This window comes from Xiphophorus couchianus, chromosome 23 (genome assembly GCF_001444195.1).
Source record: "Xiphophorus couchianus chromosome 23, X_couchianus-1.0, whole genome shotgun sequence".
Classification (NCBI taxonomy): Eukaryota; Metazoa; Chordata; class Actinopteri; order Cyprinodontiformes; family Poeciliidae; genus Xiphophorus; species Xiphophorus couchianus.
This window is the reverse complement of record NC_040250.1, coordinates 23670261-23691984: the sequence shown is the minus strand read 5'-3', so window position 1 is coordinate 23691984 and position 21724 is coordinate 23670261. Positions and strand designations below refer to the sequence as shown.

At 40.4% G+C, this 21724-nt stretch overlaps 1 protein-coding gene across 9 annotated transcripts in view; it reads left to right on the top strand.

Annotated features, from left to right (window-relative positions):
* Positions 1 to 21724, top strand: part of LOC114138939 (rho guanine nucleotide exchange factor 9) — a 63103-nt gene that overhangs the window by 23248 nt on the left and 18131 nt on the right. For 4 of the 9 annotated variants that reach the window (XM_028008438.1, XM_028008439.1, XM_028008434.1 and 1 more), the window contains 5 exons: positions 10472 to 10651; positions 14366 to 14455; positions 16543 to 16743; positions 18353 to 18532; positions 20591 to 20823. In XM_028008438.1, the coding sequence (XP_027864239.1) occupies positions 10472 to 10651; positions 14366 to 14455; positions 16543 to 16743; positions 18353 to 18532; positions 20591 to 20823 (884 nt within the window). Of the gene's footprint in view, positions 1 to 2160; positions 2760 to 3103; positions 3249 to 6326; positions 6525 to 10471; positions 10652 to 14365; positions 14456 to 16542; positions 16744 to 18352; positions 18533 to 20590; positions 20824 to 21724 lie in introns of those variants that run through there. The other 5 variants (XM_028008442.1, XM_028008440.1, XM_028008443.1 and 2 more) reach the window with 5 other exon arrangements.

Below are 21724 nucleotides of genomic sequence, written 5' to 3'. Positions count from 1 at the left end.
AAATAGGCCAGCAATATATCGGTGGAGTTGAATTGTGTTCATTTCAACAATCCTCATTTGTAAATCCCCAGGAAACCTTACAAAGCAAGGAAACCTGTTTGTTTGCAAGCATAAAGTTCTATTCAGCTGAATTCTCTGCGCAAGTTCCGACTTATTACCAACTAAGTCAAAGTTCAGTTCACAAAAATGACATTTTTATGAGTCATGTAGCCAAAGTCAGCTGAAAAAGTGATCTAAATGTCACCAGATGACATATTGTGCATATTAGCATATTTATGACATCAACGCATCACATTGGTGTTCTGCTCTCTGGCCCGCTTTTTACATCCGTTTGCTCATTTAATCCTCTCTCTACTCACATGCATTGTTTGAATACGGCAACAAAATGCACACGAAGCAGCTCTTGCTCAGATTTTGCTCTGTGTCTGTTGTCAGAATACAAAACAAATCTGCAATCAGTCCTTTAAGACTAGTCATCAAATTTTTCACTGTTTCCTGAGATCCAAATGTAAAGTAATGTGACAGAACTTGATCAAAACTAAACAGAATTACAGAACCAGAGCCTTTTTTACGTAGCACCTTTTTTTGGATATGGTCACTTTGAAGCTGGTTTTATGTGACAAGGTGAACAACTTGATTGGCAACGTTTAATAAATCACCACACAGCAGATGGAAGCCCTGATGTTATACATTGTTCTACTGATGAGCTAAGTCAGATTAATAATTTTGAAACCTCTTACCTCTACAAGTTGTCTCTTTCCCTGTTGTTTAATTTTCTTCTTTTCTATTAGTTTTTACTTTCAGGTTTTTTGGACACTTTGTTAATTTTCTTGTATTAGTTCACTCAGGGTCAACTGTATAACTTTCATTGTTCGTCCACTTTATGGAGAAAACACGAAAAGGTGCGATATTAAGGTTTTAGTAGCAATCATCAGGCTGTCTGTGCATCCTTAAAAAGTCTTCAAAACTCTTAAATTCCTGCATCTAAAATCAAGGCCTTAAAATGTCTTAGATTAATTTTTAAAATGTGATTTGTCCTTAAATATAGCAATGACAGGTCTTAAATTTTGTTGTCGCAGGACTGTTCACTTGTTCAACGTTTACTTCACTTTTTTTCATTGCTTGTGCTCTGAACTTGTTTCCTTTTTTGTGTGTTTATTGTTTACCTTAGTTTGAGGGTTTTCTCCTTCATCTATGGTTTTCCTGTGTCTCAGATTTCTTTCTTTCTCCTTACTCAGCTGTTTCACATCTCTCTATTTTCCTTTGCCCGCTCTCTTCCCTAGCTGCCTCTACTTACCTCTGATTAGTCCCTCTGGTTCTTATATGCCACTCTCTTTCCTCTCTGTTTGCATATTTAAGCTCTCTGGTTTGTATGGTTCCCCACTGTCTCCTCTGTTACCGTGCCTGTTTCCTGGTCTCTGTCCCATGTCCTTCTGTACGTTTCCCTATGTTGAACACTAATTAAAAAAGCTCTGCTACATGTCTGCGCTTGGGTCCTCCATTCTTTACTCGTCGTGCCAGAAGCTGCTATGCCGTGGTTAAGATAATTGTTATGAAGTAATTTGCTTATTTGTTGAGTGAAAAACCGAAAGTATGAACTGGTGAAGGGACAGTTTTCAAATGTTTCTACAAAAGCAGAAAGTCTACCTTTTAGGATTTCAGAATAATCTTCTGAATCTACATTTTTTTTTTATTGTAACAGATTGTATTAAAAAATACCAACACTCAACAGTGCAATTGTTGTTTGATTTAACACAAAACATAAGCATTTTAAAGCTGTTTTGTGTCCCAACAACATGTATAAAACGTTTGTGTTGGTGAACTGATCAAATAAAGATATTTGATAGAATTTGGTAACATTAACTTAAAAAACAGTCTTATTAAGCTTCATGCAATCTATTCTGGCCTTTCTTATGAAGAATTATATAAACGTCTAGTTAAGTAATGTGTGAAATGTAAGGGAGTTCACTGAAACTTAGGTTAAATCCAAAAGACACATGTTGACCTTCAGGAAACAGAATTTAATAATATAACTAAGGTTGTTACAGTTTATAGTTACCCAGTCTCATTCTGTAGGTAAAATTAATTAAAAACAGTAACACACACGTGTGTGTGTTGAATGTCAATTATTATTATTATTATTATTAATAAACTTCAGCTGTTGAGTACTCTGACCATCTTGGTGTTAACGCTTGTGAAAAAGATTGTAAACATTGCTGAACACAGTTCCACCTGTGATCACTGCACCTGATAGAAACTGCAATAAAGAAGGCTGACATCACGCCAGTAGAGCAGCGTGATAAGAAGATGGAGATTGAACTATTATTTTACGTCCAATCCCCTTCGTGTTGAGCTGCTAATGATAGGCCATAAATCACCACAGCTTCCAGCACGATATTTTTAGGTGGACAGGGAGATAAATGAGGTTATGATTGTGGTCTCGGTGGTCGATATAGTCAGAAAAGGGGGCTGGCTGTGCCCCTCCCCCGGCTGTAGGTGATGTCTGAAGCCGGTAGTCCAGCAGCAGCGCGCTGATCACTGGAGGACCGCCTCTCAGGCTCCCGGTACATCTCCTTGGTTCCCACTCACCGGAAGGCTGCTCGGCAGCTGCGAACAGCCTGCGCACAGCCCTTTTTCTCTTGTTAGCCCTGCGAATCTATTGGCCTGGCCGGCGGTCAGTGCAGGGGAAGAGGCGAAAACACCGACAGGTGTTGACTAGCGGGGAGAAATCGCGGTGCAGACTGATGACGATGATGATGGTGAGGATGATGCATCTCTTCCCGTGCCTTTGTGAAACGCTATTGTGAAGAGGCATAGGAAGACATTTTTTTAAAAAAAAATTTTTTTTTTTTTGTATCTTCCCCTCTCCATTTCTTCCCCATCGGTTATGGTGGATTTCTCGGCCGCTTTGAAGCTTCGCGTCTAGACCTGGTGGGGGGGTCGGAGAGAGAAAGAGAGAGCGAGCTGGGAACAAGCCGTTAACAGAGAGCCCCCCTCTCAGCATCGGCCCGCAGCGCTGCGCCATGGCCTTGGATGTCCAGACTTGCGCTGTGTTTACGGTGATCGCGGTTCTGGTGCTTGTGAACGTGCTGTTGATGTTCATCCTCGGTACTCGTTAATGGATCTGCGCTTGGGGCCCGGTTCGCAGCGCACCACGCTCTGGAGAGGAGAGAAAAGCGGTGCGCGTTGGTCGAGAGCGGGGACACCCGGCGCTCCATCACGGCTACGCGTTGAAATGAATGACGTTGGTACAACATAATGTATTTCTGTGTCCCCCCTCCTCCCCTCACCCAACCCCAGCACTACCACCGACACCACCCCCCTCCTTCTCCCCTAAACCTTCGTTATGTCTTGTGTCCTCTCACCGTTAGTGATAGCTGCTGTTGTCTAGTGGTGGCTGTAGTTGTGCGGATCCAGCTCTGTGATGCTCTTACCTTTTCTGTGCTTAACTGGAAATTTATATCACTCGTACTCAGCTCCTAAATATTTTGATCCTCCTGTCCCCCATGTTGTGTTTTCTAATATCTGTCATGCAGTGTTGTTGTCTTAAAGATGAACATGGAATCAGATTTTCCAACCCTGTCCTACTGCTGCGTCAGGACTTGTGCCCCCCCCCCTCCCTCTCCCCCTTCTTCTTCTTCTTTTCTATTATGATCCACCGTAGCCACATTCACAACATGGCAGCTAATAGCTGCTCAGTGATCTCTGTGCAGAAGTTAATGTGGTATTTGTAGCAAATAGCGTTGCAAGTGAGAGAGCCAGGCGGCTGCTCTGGAGGATCATTGTGATCTCAACTGAACAGTAACCGACAGCAGGCAGGGCTGGGCCTAATAAAGGAGGGCCTCCATCACTCCAGGTTTCCCCCATTTTAGATTCAGCTAAACCCAGCTCCCATTTCATAGCCCCCAATATTCTCATTTGTCCAGTCTGCACAGCTTCCACCTGACACCCGTGTGCAACCTGTTCATTTTATGGTGATGAATATAGGTGTGGAATTATATATTAATTTTTGTCTCAGGCACAGCGTCTTCTGAGTAGAAAGGCTTGTCAGGTTGTGATAATAGAGAGAGGGGAAAAACACATTTATCCTATTCTTGCTGTAGTGTAATAAAAGAATTGGAGGCAGGAACCATGAATGTTGAATGAATGTCAGAAATAGATATGCTAAAAGCCTGTCCCAGAGCCATCCACGACAAGAGCTATTTTTAGAGATATACTGGCGAGGATTTCTTTTAAAGCAACTGTATGTGCTGTTTCACACTAAAGTTAAAGTGCTTTGTCTTTTTTACCTCTGAGCTTAAGTGGTAAGTGTTGTATGCAGGGCTGTATTTAGAAGGTAATGCCCCCCTGGGGCTGAAGCCCAGTTTAGTGCCTTACCAACTCAAGTTTCTTTGACACATGTAAATAATTTTTTCCTTGAAAGGTAGGCACATCAACTCAGTTTTAATTTTTTAAAACAATCATTGTTTATCCTTAACAAACACATCTCAAGATAGCTTTAGTCGTCTATAAAATTTACTGAAAGCTTTCAATAACTATGCCAAGACTTTATGTGATGATGTTGCACTCTTATTGAGATAAACCAAAAGCAAAGAAGAAAGCATATAGATGATGCTGAAAGTTTGCTGCTGTTACTTCTGATGGGCCTGGAGTTGAGGGTTAGGTTAGCAGCAGTGCTTTTAAAGTGGTTATGTTTTGAATATCTGCATGGAAATCTAACAAATGAAACACCAGGCTGTGTTTGGAAACGTTTGTGGGAGGGGATTTACAACTCAGTGCAGTGGCTTATACTTTTAAGTCAATTTCATACATTTGCTTTATTTACACACCAAATTCACAAAGCAGAGTGCACTATATGCATGCAGATGCAAACATGGCTGTCAAATTCAGATGGGAGCAATTTGCACCTATTTTTGCTTAAGGTCACAGTTTCCCCCTGTTTATACACCCACACAACATTTGCAAGGTTATCCAAAAGATCAAGAGAAAAGTTTCAACTTATGAAATTATTTTAGCTAACAGAAAACTCCTGACTTAAGAAGAGATTCCTCAAAATTGTAACTTTAAACCAATAAATGATAACAAATGCATCACGTTGTGTTTCATTTTATTGAAAAAAAAATGAGCAGGTAAGAATCAGTTTATTAAATTGCTCAATGTAGTTTATGAAAATGTATACTTTGTTAACTTTTAGTTATATGAGAACAAAATGAACACATGTATTTAGTTTACATTTAGTTTATTTCACTTAGTAAATACAGAAAACATTCACAAAGTGTTTCATTTTATATCTTCTGTGGCAAAATTACCACCAGTTTTCAGCAGAGGGTATTTTTATGTGATCTGGATTGTGCAAACAGCCTGGTCTTAATTGACATAAACACACATTAATATAAGTCGATTTCCCATCTTGCCTCATGAAAATGTAAACATCAGTGGAGAGAGCTATTTTGGGAACAGTTCTGCATTTGTGTTTCAGTAGAATTAGAAGGATTGGGCATAAATATCAGTTGCAAACACTTTTGTGTTTATAAGTGGATTTCCCATTTGTGCAAACACAAAAGTGTCGCAAACACTTTTGTGTTTGCAAATGATAACACAAAAGTGTTATCAGTCTTTTGTTATCAGCAAAGTGTTATCAGCAATTTTACATTTATTAAAATTGCAGACATTTTAATACATTTGTCTGCAAATTTATTAAAATGTTTACTTCAACAAATAGAAAATTATCTTTAGGCCCATGAAACCTTCAGTTTTGAGGCCATTGCTCTCCTCTAACCATCAGCCCATCAGGTTGTATGCATAAAGGGAGAGGTTTGCTAGCGACGCCTTCATCACATGCCAGAGCATGTGGGCAGGAGTTGTCATCCCTGTGGCAGATCACATAAACATCCTCCTTAGCTGTGACCTCACAGGGCCCAAAACAATTCCTTGTATAAAAAGAAAATATTCAGAAGAGGCAAGATCAGAACATCAACTGCAGGTGTTGTGGCTACCGCTGAGACCTTTCCTAATTACAGATGTGTTCACATGTTAGCATGACAAGTAGCATCTGACTGCTGGTTTTGATTGGGCACTCTCCGTTGTTCCTTACTGAATGTGTAACTCCTCCAGGGCAGGTACCTTTAGATGGAGCCATGCCGGGTTGTGTGCAGTGCAGCCAGAAGTGTGGATGTGCAGATGGTGTGAGAGTGAGTGAGTGAGTGAGACGAGCGTTTTGTGCGAGGATGTGCGTGTGTTTCTCACCAGTTCTGAGGAGAGCATCTTTGATTGGCTCCCAGACTCGGGGTATAAGTGTATTACATAAGAGGGCTGGCAGACACAGGGAGGACGGACCGCGATACTCACTCGGTGCATCGGGGTAGAGAAGCCTCTTTCAGGGATAACGTCGTCTTGTTACTTGACATCTAAAGAGGACCGCTTGTCGCCTCGACTGCTTCCTAAAGGGATTCAGTTACGATGATTTGAATGAGCCGGACTTCTCCATGCATACGCTCGCCGAACAGCTGCATGCCACCAACATGGTAAAGGTTGAACATTGAGGCATGCGTGCGTCTGCTCGGGGATGCTATAGGTGTTTTGGTGCAGCTGTGCTGTGGATGGAGACAGAGTGATGTTGGAATGCAGTGGGTCTGCCAGTGCGGTGAATGCTGATGTGTTGAGCTGCAAAGATGATACAAGAAAATGAATCAGCTTTTTATTCCAGCACATTTGCCAGCCTTAAAAAAAACAGAAAGCATTGTCATATGCTTCTATGTATGGGAACAGATTTCTCTGCATTTATTTGCATTGACCTAAATAGAAGATTTGCAGTTTAAAGAGTGATTATAGGCTCGCTGATGTTTGATGTTGTTTCTTTAACAGCAAGAACAGATAGACAAACAGGCAATAATGGCTTTATCTTTGTGTTTACCGTATGCCAAATGATCAAGCTAGGGCTAGGTATGGGGGTGTTCTAGAGGATTGGGGAAGATTGATTATGTAAGGCTTTTAATTTATTCAGACATGAGAAGGGGAAAGGGATGCAATATATTGGAGTGCAGGGCTCATTTGGAAGATCAAGGGAAGACGCAAAGGAGAGTGAGGTGGGATGGGGACGGGGGTCTCAGCAGTAAATGCTCTGCCTCACTTTCTCTTTCTGTGTTCCTGTCCATTGGTAGGGACTGGAGGGATTGTGCTTGTGCTGAATGGGGTTGGAAATGAAGTGGCAGTGGAAGCGCAGGAGGCAAGACTGACTTGAATGCAAATCTGATCTGTTGTAGGTATTAATGTACAACAGGCTTTTGGTTTTGGTTTTAAAGTTGTTTTAAAGTTGGTTTTTTTTTAAGGCACGTAGATTTTACAGTCCCTACGACAGGACGAAGTATCAGAGTGGCCACAGCTTGTTGCTGCAAACTGCCTGTTGAGACCCTTAGAAAAGCAAGAAGTTTACATTTTGATTAAGGTTATCATTCCTGAGAGTAACATGCCATGCCTGTTCAATTGTATACATCTGTCCAAAGGTGTCTTAAGCCAACTTTAAAGTAGGTGCTACACCTACCTGCTCGATGTCAACAGTTTTCTGAAGCTTGACATCAGACGTCACCGAGCTTTGCACTGAAGTGCGGCAGGTTTGCGAGTGTGTAAAGCTGAACAACAGAATGATTGCACGCTTGCTCAGCGCTCACTCTTTGTTTGTGACAGCTCGCCCCACATTTGGAAATATTCTGGCGCTTCCTGAAGTGTCCTTGCCTCATCCCATCATCTTTGTCAGCATCAGTGAAGCATCCTCATCTGTCACCATGACGACAGCCATTCCTTGCCTTGCAGGCGTGGATGCCTCCTTTTGTGTTCACTCCTCTGCCCTGATTGGCTTATATCCCCTGCAGCTGTACGGGTTGAAGGTTCTGTGAAGCCTGAGAGCTCATGGGGAAGTTTGGGTTTTTTTGTACTAGAGATATGAAACTAAATCATAAAAGGAAATAGAGCTTCTTTGATTAACAAAAAGAAAACACAGTGCCTGAATATAGAAAAATTCATACCCATCCATGGGACACAGTCGTCTCCAGGCCTTTAATAACTCCTTACCTGGAGCTCAAGCATCGCCTGTCAGGCTCGGTTAGCCCTGGCTACTCTGCCCACAGCCCGAGGGAATGGATGCATGGTTAGCTCCGAACTGGAGAATGCTGATGAACACTACTGCAGGGAGAACAATTTTAGAAACGACTCACAGGGATAGCGTATACAAAGAGAGAAGTGTGGCTCTACATGTGCAAATATGCATGGACGTCTAGTTGTCAAAGCAAGAAAGCTGACTAGTCAGCGTGATGGATGGCGAGGCCGTAGACTGATGATGTCAGGTCCGGTTCTGCCTTCAGAACACTATCTGCTGCCTATTCTTCCTTTAATAAGAAAAACATTTAGCTTCTTCGGGTCCCTTAAAGAATACTCATCACCCTGCTGGGTTCAGTGTTCTTACTCTACATGATATTTTTTAAATGTCCAGCAAAAGTATTCGTACCTTATATTTTATCACATTACAACCCAGAGGTCACGCTAGATTTTTACATTGTCTGTCATTTTGAGTAGCGGTGTCAAAAAACATCCTGTATTTTTACCCATCAATTTTTAAAATGATATTGGCATTTGCATTTAATTTTCATTCTGTTTAATTGCTGTTTAACAAGCTGAACAAATAATCCACATCATGTCATCAATCAAATACATTTGACGATGACATCAATTACATTTAGCATTTTCTCTGCAGTGAGAGTTTTGAAATCAGGGAACATTTCACCACTGGAAGTGGTCAGAAGTTCGACAAGACTGTTTGAACATTACCTGATGCCCCTAAACATATCCTTCAGTGGGGGAGAACTGAAGGAACCATTCCAAAGAACCACTCCAACGCCTCTTGTCTAAAACCCTTCAGCGCGTCGCCATCAGCACTCAGACAGCGTCCAGACCAGAGATGACACTCTGGTCACTGACCATTTGGTCAGTTGTGTGTAATCTGTCAAAATAGTGGATTTTTCTGTCACCATTTAAAAAACTCAATCAAAAATGGAAGATATTTGGTTAAGGCGAACCCTGTTACAACCACACGGCATTGTATTTTATAGGAATTTTGTGTGATCGACCCACAGTAAGTAATGCCTTAGTGCCCAGCCTCATTTGTCATGTAAAGCACTTCGAACTGCCTTGTTGGTGAAATGTGCTAAACTAATAAACTTGACGAGACTTACTCTGGCACCTGTTGTTAAGAACAGGTTTACTGTAAAGGTGTGTTAGGGAATGTTAAGGAACAAGCAGCATCACGATGACCGAGGAGGTTAGCAGGATTTCAGTAAAAGATACTTCAAACTTTGACCTGCTTTGGTGGAAAAACTGCAGAAATTCACAGCTGAGGTTAGAGAATCCATTTACTGCTGGTCAAGGGGAAAATTATAGTCAAGAGAAAGTCAAAAGAAGTTCAGTTTGCAGTTTTCCACAAGCCTTGTAGGGCAGGCAGCAAACATTTGAAAGAGGGCTCTTTGGTCAGATGAGACTATAAAAGAACCGATAGGCATATATTCAAAATGCAATGTGTGACAGACAGCTACCACAAAACACACCGTATCCAAAGTCAATCAGATTGTGATGTCACTTTATATACTATCTGTAAAAAATATTTAAAAACTATGCCGAATTTGTCTTCCATTTTACAATTATGTGTGGCCTTTTGAGTGTCTTATGGCACAAAACCTCATCAAAATCAGTTCAACTTTGTGGTTGTAACATGACAGGGTTTGAAAAAATTCAAGAGGCGAACAAATGAGGATGAATGATTTTGTGAAGCACTTTGTTATATCTTGCTCTGCTCCAGGCTCTGCACACAGCTGTGCACTGCGACTGTTTATTTATGCTACGACAAGATGTACACATTATTTATTCATGATTTGGTAATCAATACATAGAAGCTGACGAGTCACTGGTCCGTGATTGCTGAAGACTGTTTTGCAGACAAATCAACACGACCCTGGTGGAAGCATGGAAGGTTATCTCTTCATGTTGTTCTGCTTCTTAGCTGTTATATTACATTAACACCTGTAATTATTACAATGTCATAATGAGCCAATTACAGCCCCATGTAGAGACGGGTATGTTGCCTCTGAACGGTGTTGTTTCTCCATTTATGCCCTTTTTGTGTGTTTCTTTTGTTGCACCTTGAATGCTGTTGTGTTGTCGTATTTGCATTGCAATCCCTGTACTGTCACTGGATTCCTCCATTTAGTTGTGCATCAATTAGTAATCTAAGGGTTTTAACAAAAAGGCTTCACAGGTTGAGGCCGAAATGAGGCATACTACTGTTTTAAAATTAGTTTGATTTCTGTGCTGCTTAAAATGTGCATTTTATTGATGGATTTTTGTTTAGCCGTGTTCTGTTGCTGCGCAGCAGTATTTTTAAGTAATTAGAATAAAACAAAGTGGATCCCATGTCTTTCTCCTCTAGTTGATAAGTGGAGGCTCGGTTGTCAACGCTGAGGCGGTATGGGACCACGTGACCATGGCGGATCGGGAGCTGGCGTTTAAGGCCGGCGACGTCATAAAGGTGCTGGACGCTTCCAACAAGGACTGGTGGTGGGGCCAGATCGATGAGGAGGAAGGATGGTTCCCTGCCAGCTTTGTACGGGTGAGTTGGAGGCAGCTGTGGCTGTCGGTGAACCTTTGACCCGGCAGACATGCTCATACTCACAGAAACGGTGAGCACGTCGGCATACAGAGTGGAAGGGATAAACGCACAATCGCACGGTCACGTCAAACATATTTAATTAAATGCACACAGAGTTTTGAATTAGTTTATTTTAAGAATACAAATTGCCCAGGAGACGAGAGAACAGTTAGCTAAGCATCTTTGTATCCAAAAAGAGTAAAACAAAGATGCTAATGAGGTTCTCATTTATTTGACTTTCTCTTTCAACTCCTGTCCTTAATGAAATTAATTTTCCAGGAGCCAATATTGTGATAATTCTAACATCTTGCACTCCCTATTAGACTGTTTCAGATTAGTCTGGTGCCAACATCTGCACTTGTATTTTTTTGTTTGCAACTATCTAGGATTTTAATTGGTGTCAGTTAACACCTTACAGCCAAAACATTGTGATGAAGTAATGTGTCTGTGGCATGAAAACAAGCAGCCTGGCATGATATAGATGTTTTTTAATGCTCTAAGCCCTGCTGGATATTGAAACACAAAACTATTTGCCACATAAAAACCGGGACTAGCAGCTTACACTAGCTAGATATTAAGGAAATGTATTTTGTAAGAAACATGTCTAAAAAGACACCTCAACTCTCCACGGGGTGCATGGATAATATTAAACACCGATTATTATCTAAACACTGTTTGTCGTCAGTGTTTAGATTGGCCAGAGTTGCTTTGGTGACAAAAGGAGGATGAACACAATGTTAAGCAGGTGGTCATAATGTTATGGCTGAGAAGTGTATAATTTAAAATTGACAAAAATAATTGTGGTTTACACGTTTCCTTGTTAAGTTTTGAAACTTTCCTAGCTAATTTGAAAGGCATGTAGCCAGACAGAGGAAAGACTTGGTCCATTTTGCAACTAACAAAACTTTGATAGAGAAATTAAAAAATTTGTGCTGCTTTCAAATTAAGATTAACACAGAACCTAATCTTATAAACTTATGTTGAAATACATTTTTTAAATATTTTTTTTTTCATAGCAAACTTTTCAAAATTTGGTCTTTTACAACCACAAACCTTAATAAACATAAATGCGTTGTGCAAATGTGCAAATGGTATAGTAGAAGAATTTCTTAATTTTTTAAAATTTTGTACAAGAAAAATAAAGAAAAATATCACGAGCCTTTATATTCAGTTCTCTTTACTCTGATTCTCTTAAATGGAATTTTTTGCAACCACTTGAAGTTGCTTTATAAATAAATCAAGCCCATCTGTGTGTAATTTATTAATCTGAGCTGTTTAGTAAACAGAATAAACACCATCAAGAATACTCTGGATCGGGGCGTGCCGTGGTGGCGTAGTGGTTAGCGCGACCCATGTTTGGAGGCCTTGAGTCCTCGACGCGGCCGTCGCGGGTTCGATTCCCGGACCTGACAATATTTGCCGCATGTCTTCTCCCCTCTTCTTCCCCCTTTCTTGTCAGTCTACTTTCATATAAGGGACACTAGAGCCCACAAAAGTCCCCCTGGAGGGGTAAAAAAACCAAAAATCCCTGGATCACAGCAGACAGGTCAGGTAGAACATGTTTCAGTCCATCATCTCAGATAGAAAGGGGCAGCATAATTCAGAGAAGCAGCAAAGTAACTCTGGAGATGCAGAGATCTGTAGCTCAAATTAAGTAATATGATTCTGCTATTAGCTGTACAAATATAAATAAATTTATAAATCTGGTCTTTATGAAGAGTGGCAATAATGAAGCAGCCACTGTTAAAAGAAAGTTGAAAGTTCCTGTAGAACGTTTACAACAACTTAGTATGAGACACAGCCCCACAAAACACCAAAACCTTTGGCATATTTGTAGAGCATATTATCTGGGGTCAAACTAGCATCACACACGTCTTTCCTCTGAGACGTTGTGGTAGCAGCATCACCCTGTGCGGATCATTTTCTTCAGTGTAGGAAGAGAGGCATTTCAGAGTTGATGGGAAGATGGACATAGCTACCAGTGTTGTATAAAGTACTGAAATCTCAGAGTCAAGTAAAAGTATAAGTACCTCTCCAAAATACGACTTTGGTAAAAGTCGAAGTCACTGACTGAAATGTTACTTGAGTTAAAGTCTTAAAGTATCTGAAACTTCTTGTACTTAAGTATGGAAATTACTGTAAAAATGGATGTACTCAAGTAATGTAATGAAAAGTACAAGTAAAAAGTAAAACAAGGCAAATGCAGTTTGAATGACATTTTTTATATTTTGGTAAACTTGTCAAATACACTTAAAATAATGTACACAACCAAGTGCAGGCAAAATTAAACCTGCTAATAAATTGTTCCAGTTTTAAAGAGGAGCACATGTTAATGGTTTGTGGTTTTGAACTTGCGTGCCTTTCCTATATTCGTTAAATTGAGTCTAAATTGCTATCGCTATGGCTTCTGTCCCCCTTGAACAGAGGAGTCTAGGTAGCCTGCTACAGTCAACATTAAGCCTAAGCTAAAAACACCATGTATGGAACTGAAACAATGCCAAACAAAGTTCATTTATGGTCAACGTTTCACAATACAGTAGTGTCTAGTGACCAAGCTATAGTTACTGAAACAGGAGGATTATAACCATTTCATAAGACGTTACCTCGATGTGTTTCTTCAAGTTGGACGGGGAGTTTTTGTAAGATAGAATTTCCACATCTTCGGGCAGGAATAACATAAACTGCATGCGGTACGACGAATCTTTAACACCCACGAAAGAGTATATTGTGTTTAAATAAGGTCATGGGCTCTCATCACCAGCTGGTGGTTCCCCTGGAGCCGTGTCCGACGTAGTTGCAGTCGTTGTGGTCTCCGTCTCCTCCTCCATATGGCTGCTGCTGATTGCGAGACTTGCTTTGTGTTTAATGGGAGAAGCGAAACAGGTGTATCCTATTGGAGGTGATGAACAAGCCCAGGCAAGTAGGCTACCGACTTTGTTCGGTAGCCTGCTTGCTACTTGCTAATCAGTAGGTGGGGTCAAAACACTTTGTTTCTCTCTCGCTTTTTTGTAACGAGTAACTAAACCACACATTGAAAATGTATCGGAGTAAAAGTACGCAATTAAGTTCGGAAATATAGTGAAGTAAAAGTGAAAGTCATCAAAAAGTTTCATACTCGAGGAAAGTATGAAGTACTCCAAAATATACTTAAGTAAAGTAGTGAAGTATTTTTACTTCGTTACTATACAACACTGATAGCTACATATGGGGCAAGTCTAGAAGAAAGACTGCTAGAGACTGTGGAAGACAGGAGACGGGATGGAGGTTCATCTTCCAGCTGAACAGTGACCTAGGATAGAGCTTGAACCCCGATGTATTGCTGAATCTTTGAGTTGATCTAACATATTAAATTCTATTTAAACACGTTGAAGTTTGTGGTTGTACGTTACAAAATTTCACAATGTGGTTGAATACTTTTGTAAGCCAAAGCACTACATATCTTTAGATGTTCATGTAGGCAATATTTAACCCAGTGAAGTTGGAGTATATAAGTAAGGTAGCAGCTGTACCGTAGCTGGAGTCCTTCCACTGTAGATCACCTCCCCTCCAGACTCTTCTCATGGCCATTCCCACCTGTCCACCCTTCCATATTCACTCCTGAGAGGGCAGGAAAGACAGGCTGAGTCACTGTCAACCAAACAGTATCTCTCTGTTCTGTCATTCTCTCTCTCCAAGGTGGAACCCCATCCTCCTCAGCCCCAAACAAAACAGGTTTTCTATATCAACCCCATAGCAACTCCACGGTTCCAAAACACCACGTCAAAGGTGCGTTTTTTTTTTTCCCCCCAGCTTCCATCAACCCATCCAGCCTGCCCGCTCCAGTCTGTCCACGCAACGTTCCCTTAACATTACCAGACATTAATGTACCCATGGCGTTATCACATCATTCCTCAACGGGGTCAACAGAGAGGTGCTACCGATGAGTCAAAAGTAAAGACTGTGTGAAATGCCCTCTTACTGGCCTAGAGTAAAATTCTCACATATTCATGTGAAAGAATGTCATTTCAGGATGACATTTTTTAACACGTATTTACATCAAATATGACGATTTTCCCTCAGTACTTTTTTTACTATTGACTCTGACTACTTTTCAGTCGTACTGCTGCACCACCAGTTCTCGTCAGTGCTCAACCACCTGTCACTCTGCTTGTCTGTGGCGCTACATTTCCCATTTTGTGTTTGGCATTCTAGACGTCGGTTCTTTGATGTACTATTGGCAAACTGTGTGTCATCAGGTGTTGGCTGCTGGGCAAATCAAACCATGCTCACTTGGCCCCTTCAGTGAAACACTGGAATAAGCTTTACATGTGGATCTGTCTGTGAAGTGCGAGTTGGAGGCTGCATGAGTTTTGTCAGGAAATGGTGTGCATAGCTTCAGTAAAGACGGTATTATAAGTATCTTGCAGGACTGAAGTATGATTGGCAGTATGTCCGGAACTCTTTTTGAGATGCTAACCCAAAACTTATTTATTGTGCAAACTTTGTGAAACTCTCTAAAAGTAATTGAAATAGTTTATATACGTGTATATATATATAGTGTGTCTGTGGGGGTGTGTGTGTATGTGTGCATTCATGCTGAAGAGTGACTGATACATGTTTAGCAAATGTGTGAATGTAAATTACAGCAGTTTTGTGATACTCACACGCATTAATAATAATGATTAATCTGATCATACAGTGTCCTCCACACTTACTGGAGCCATTGGTAAAACTGGGTAAAAAGTATTTGATAAAGTTCACCTTTTTTAATGCAGTAACATAATCTCAAATTGCAACAAAAATAATAAATTGAATTCAAAATTGAATAAACTTACTTAATCTCGAAAACTGTTCTTCCTAGAAATAACATGCATGTAGTTATTAATTACTTTTTAAGTTAACCAGCGTACTTTTAATGAATCTCCAAAGCTAAATTATAAAAAAATAAAGTGTAGCTAAGAGTGGCTTAATTAAATGCTTACCTGCTAACCTGTTGGTTGGTAGGCGTTCAAGAAAAATAGCTTTTTTCCGTCATACCATTACAAATTAAAAAAAAACATAAACTTTACCTGGACTTTAGCTAAAGTCAGGTGCTTTGGTTAGACTAAGATTGAGCATTTTTACAACAACCACCCCTGCTGGATTTGGCGTGAAACAAAGAACGAATACAAGATTGCAACATGCTTTCATTGTTAAGTATGGTAGAGAGTCTGTGATCTTGTGGGCCTTTTTCTATTCCAAAGAGCCTGGAAAGTAGGAGATTTTGAATAAAATTGTATGTAGTCACCCAGAACATTGAATATGTGTTGACATTGAGTCTTTAAGTAAGAAAATTATGCAAAACTGAATGACAAATTAACACAAAAGGTTCATCAGACACAAAATCAACCTTCTTTCAAGGGTATCTTTATGCCCAAACCTTAAATCCTGCAGAAAACCTGGGAGGTTGAGCTGAAGAGAAGTGAGCATTAGTGAGGATCCAGGACTCTAGGTGATCGGACTCTAGTGAAACTGTAAAAATAGGAATGGTCAAAGATCCCTCTCTCCGGATGCCCCAACCTTGCTAAATGTAACTAGAGAGGAGTAGGTGCTGTCCCATTCGCAAAATACTAACAGAATCAATGCCAATAACTGTGTTACACATTTTTTCATCGGAAAAATGTTTTTTCTTTTTTTATGTGAGATTATGCTACTGCAGTAAAAGTTGAATTCATCGGAAGGCCTTTTACACATCTTGTGGTGCTAATAGGTGTGGAGCTTGCTGCATAAATATGTTCAGTGAAACCGTTTCCATCAGATCTGTGCATGAAGCCAAAGAGTGCTCATACGAGCTCTTACGGAGTGGCTCTGTGTGTGAACGTGTTTGTCCTCAGCTGTGGGTGAACCAGGAGGACGGTGCGGCAGAGCCGGCCGAGGGGACCAGCGAGGTGCAGAACGGGCACCTAGATCCGACCAATGACTGCCTGTGTCTGGGCTCCCCCCTTCAAAACCGAGACCAAATGAGGGCGAACGTCATCAATGAGATCATGAGCACAGAGAGACACTACATTAAACACCTCAAGGACATCTGTGAGGTACTGAAACACGTCCAGCAACAGAAACACTAGCGCTCCGTACCGTTTCCTAATAGTACTAGGATGAGCAGGGGAGGTAGTAAAATTGCAAGAAGCGGAATAAACAAAAGCAGGTGTGAGATGTTATGCTACACAAGGATCTATTAAGAATCAGTCCCACTCCCACATTCACACTTTTATCTGATTTAATCATATTTTTTCTTTGGATTAAAAAACAGCCCAGAGCTAAGACTCCTCTTGTCAGAAGCATGTGAGACCACTCTATAGTTTTGGCTGTCTATAACAAATGCATCTTGTTAGTTATGCTGAGGTTTAAAGTTGAATTTTGCGCTTAATAAAATTCAGCCTAGTTCTGCGCAATCTTATTTCTTTAAGAAGCCCTTCCCTGAGTGCTATTTAAATCAAAATCTGATTAAAAACTTTAAATTGAACCACATTCCTAATCGGCCAGTTGCATAATTTAAAAATACTAGATACTTGTTTTTTTTTTACTGAAGTATGTGAATCTAGAAAATAAAGAGTGTGTGTATCTCACAATACGGTTCATAAGAAGTATGCTGAAGAAAAAAACCAACCAATTCTGATGCATTTATTTTGGACGATGACATCACAAGAGGCAAAAGATTCTTGCTGTTCGGCCACATTAATAAAAGCTATGGCACAAAAGTGACTTTTAGTAGATCTTGACGTAGAGTTCCCCTTCACAAACAGTGTGTTTTATTGCAGCCTTTTCCCATAAGGCAAGGGAAAAATGTATGTCTTCAAAAGAAATTAGATTAGCTGCCTCATTCCTTAGGTGATGTCAGCAGAAGCATGTGTTTGTGGAAGCTTGCTTTTTAGATTTTATCTCGATAAATAATGTTTTACAGCAAAGTGGCACAACAAACAGAAAACGACCATGACACAAGCTATATCTAGAGTGAGTGTGCGATTGATTTTACAGAAAAAAACACCTTGTAGCTTTAAGTAAATCCCTCTTGTTTTTCTCTTGATTGTTATTTGATTAACAAAAACTATAGTTTATAGTACAATAGACTCAGGTAAACACAAGTTGGTTCTGGTTTGAATTCTTTTCTTCTTAAAGAGCCAGCGTCAGCCTTTGCATGTGTGCACAGCATCAGCAGCTCCAGAGCAGATAAAGCAGATAAATAGACCACTTTGACTTGGGGTGGTTTCTCAGGCACATTTCTGGCTTATCTAATCATCTGGGCCTAATCCTCTGTATGCCCTTTGCTTGTTCTGTGCATGAAGCGTAATTTTTAAAAATAGTTGCAGCAAGCATAAATTTCACCTTCTCACCTCTGCGCCTCATGCTAGTTGAACCGCTCTGCATACAGGTTGTTATGTGGAGGGGTGTCCCAGTTTCAAAAGCCCACTTACTTAATACAGAGACATGAAATCTGACTGTGATTATTTGGACAAGTTGACATCTTGATATTTTCACTAAATGTTAAAGCATCATGACCTTTAATTAAATACTAGCAGCCACGTCACAATCCCTTCACGCAATTTTGAGTAAGAAATATGTGAAACTTGTTTTTTAAAAGTGTTATCCTATTTTGTTTTCTTTTTCTTTCTTTTTTTATCATCGTTGTTATTATTTTTGCAGGGTTACTTGCGCCAGTGTAGGAAGCGTGTGGACATGTTCAATGACGACCAGCTCAAGGTCATTTTTGGAAACATAGAGGACATCTACCGCTTCCAGATGGGCTTTGTTAGAGATCTGGAGAAACAGTACAACACAGAGGAACCGCACCTCTCTGAAATCGGGCCGTGCTTTTTAGAACACGTAAGTATTTTTCTTTTTTTTTGTTCACGCTTAAAAGGAGCAGGTTTTGGACATTTTTCGAGACCAATTTTTCATCAGTTTTGAAAAACTTTCTGTTGCACATTTTAGCTGATTATAGTTTCTGATTAATAGCAACAATTCTTCTCCTTTCTATATAAGTTGAGGGTTGGCATGATAAGTTTGCATAAGCATCTGTGTTGGCTGATTTTAGTCATTTTTTAGCATACTGTATCAGTCCAATGAGTAAACCTGTGTCGACATTAACAACTGATTTTTATTTCCATCTTGTTGCCATTTGTGTCTCAGCAGAGGCAGGGCATGTGTTGTATGTGACAGTAATAATGATGCAGCACAGGACTGTGAGGGGATTATTATTAATACTGGATATTAATTTTGGCCCAAATTTTCTTATCGGTGCATCACTAGAATATTTAACTGTTTTAATATAGTTTCTGGAGTATATTTTAGGAGGTTTTTTTAAATAAAAACAATCCAACATTACAGAGCTGCTTCTAAAAATCTACAAATGCAGTGATAAGAGTGCAGCAGCATGTGGTTAAGCTCGCTGTCTGGGGTTTGACCCTGACCTTGACACCCTTTGCTGGATGTTTTTTTCCCCACATTTTCTGTCTGATTACCAAAAATACAGACCCTTTGCATCACAAAACATCTTGCAGCATATTCTACAACTGCCTTGCATTGCCTTGCATGAACAATTATGAATCATTATCCTTTTTTTAAAACTGTTTTTTCTACACATGTAGTGACTGTAATGTGTACCAAATTACAAGATAGCAATTTATCTCAACCACATCACAGCAAAAATAACAATCAGAGGTTAATAATTGAGAGGAAAACGTTTGTATGTAATATTGTAAAGTTGTTTGTTTATTGTAATAATCCAAAGGCCTCATGCTTGGTTTATGCCTTCCCTTCATGTCCTTCCGTCCTGTCGTTTTAGCCTGTCGTGTAAATTCCTATATCAGTCAACGAGCGGCGCTGACCATACCAAAAGAGCAGCTGGTTTATGAACACAGAGGAAATAATTTTTCCAAAATGTTACATCGTCTTCTAAAAATAGTACAGTAAAACTTTGAAGTTCAGTTTATACCGGGAATGCTCTTCTCTTTATTTATTTTATTTTTATTCTTTGTCTATGAGTTGCTGGATACATGCAGATTTAATTTAGAGTGACGTCCGCCGTTTAAAATAGAAACTGCAGAAAACAGGCTCCTCAACTGAGGTAAAAAAGTTCTGCAGGCCAGACTTCTGGGCTTGGTTCGAAGTTATACGTTCAGCTTCAGGAGACCTTTCTGTCATTTGGGAGCAGCATCATTGTAAGAGAGCTGTTGTGCTACACAGTTCTGCAGTTAAACAGGATTTTACTGCTACTTTAAAACACAGGCATAATAATTACAACATTGACATTAAAGACAACTCTCCTTGGCATTTTATATTAGCTATTGGGATGATTGATGTTATTACCATCGCTAGCACAAGCCCTTAACTACTCAAAAGGTGAAACTGAGCAGCAGAGCTAAATTATGATCATCTTTGTGTTATTTGTTTTAAAGTAACAACCTCTGTAGAAAGTACTGCTTCCTTTCTTGCTGCTTTTGTGCAAGAAAAGCAGTGAGTTTACTAATTGTGAAAATAGAAATGGCTTCCTTCCTCAGTAACAGTGTCCACACTGAAGAGTGTTGTAGTCAGTGCAACATGTTAAATCTTACAGATGGTATATTCACAAAGAAATAAGATTAGACTTTCAGTTTCTGACCAGACGATCGTCGATCAGGGATGGTCCAGCAAAAAATAATCCATTTCCATCGGATTTCTAGATGCGTAAACTACAGTAGAGCTAAACTATCTCAGGATCTTAATGTAACATTAAGATTGAGGGAACCATCAGACAGTTAAAGCTAAAAATGTTGTTAACCTTAACTTAAAGATCTACACCACAGCCACCATCTTGTAGATATTGGCAGTCTGGCTGTCTGCTTAATTGTTCTTACCGTCTCATTTCCTCTGACGATGACTCTCACTTTCTTTACATTGCAGCAAGATGGATTCTGGATCTATTCAGAATACTGCAACAACCACTTGGATGCCTGCATGGAGTTAAGCAAACTGATGAGGGATGGCAGGTATCAGCACTTCTTTGAGGCTTGTCGTCTTCTCCAGCAAATGATTGACATCGCTATAGACGGCTTCTTGCTCACCCCTGTCCAGAAAATCTGCAAATATCCCCTACAGTTGGCCGAACTTCTCAAATACACAGCACAAGACCACAGGTACTGTCCACTTTTGAGTTATTCCATAGCTTTAGAAGCTGTACTGATGCGCTGTTGTGTTCTGAGATACTCCTACCGCAGATGTTGAGTTCATTCCACCAAGGCGGTAATTCTCCTTGCTTGTGCTGAAGCAGATGCAGAGTCAACAGTATGCATCTTGACTTGAAAGTCACACTCCACGTTTTGTTTTGATGGCACTTTCCAGGAGCGATTTTTGCAACCCAAACTGTAAATATTAACAGATTCCTTTGCTACGTGCTACAATTTTCACAAACTACATGCTCAGTGCAGGAGTCGGTGTGGGCAATGTAAACATTTGCACATGCACCCTCAAGCCCTCCCAGAATGCATGATGTGAGCTCCCAGATGTGCAAACTCATCCATGTGAGCCCACAGAAACCCTGTGCAACTAATTCAGCGTGTCTCCGCCAGCTCCAGGTCATTCACAAACCAAGCATTCTCAGCCAGAGAGGGACAGGTGCCAGCTCTGCCAGAAAAGCCTGCCAGATCACAGTGTTTCACTGTTTGAGAGCTGTGGAGAATCTGCCAGATATAGGCCTGTGTCTGTCTCACTTGTTCACACAACACTGGGGCACAAACGCACACACACACGCACACACACGTTATCTTGCAAAGTGAGGATTGGATCCGTAGCGCATCTTAGCCGGAGGGATAAATCCAGCTCAGTTTGCATAGATGCTGTCAGACCTTGCTGTGAATAAAGAGACGGCTGAATAAAATTAAATAGCTGTGTGTTAATTTCACTGTATTTCAGCGGACTTACCCCACTCACTCACTGGAGTTTATTACCGCTGCCTCTGGCTCAAATGCAGCGTAATATGTCTTTGAGTGGACAAACTCCAAGAGCTATAACTTCGCCCCGTAACACTCCCGAGTAATT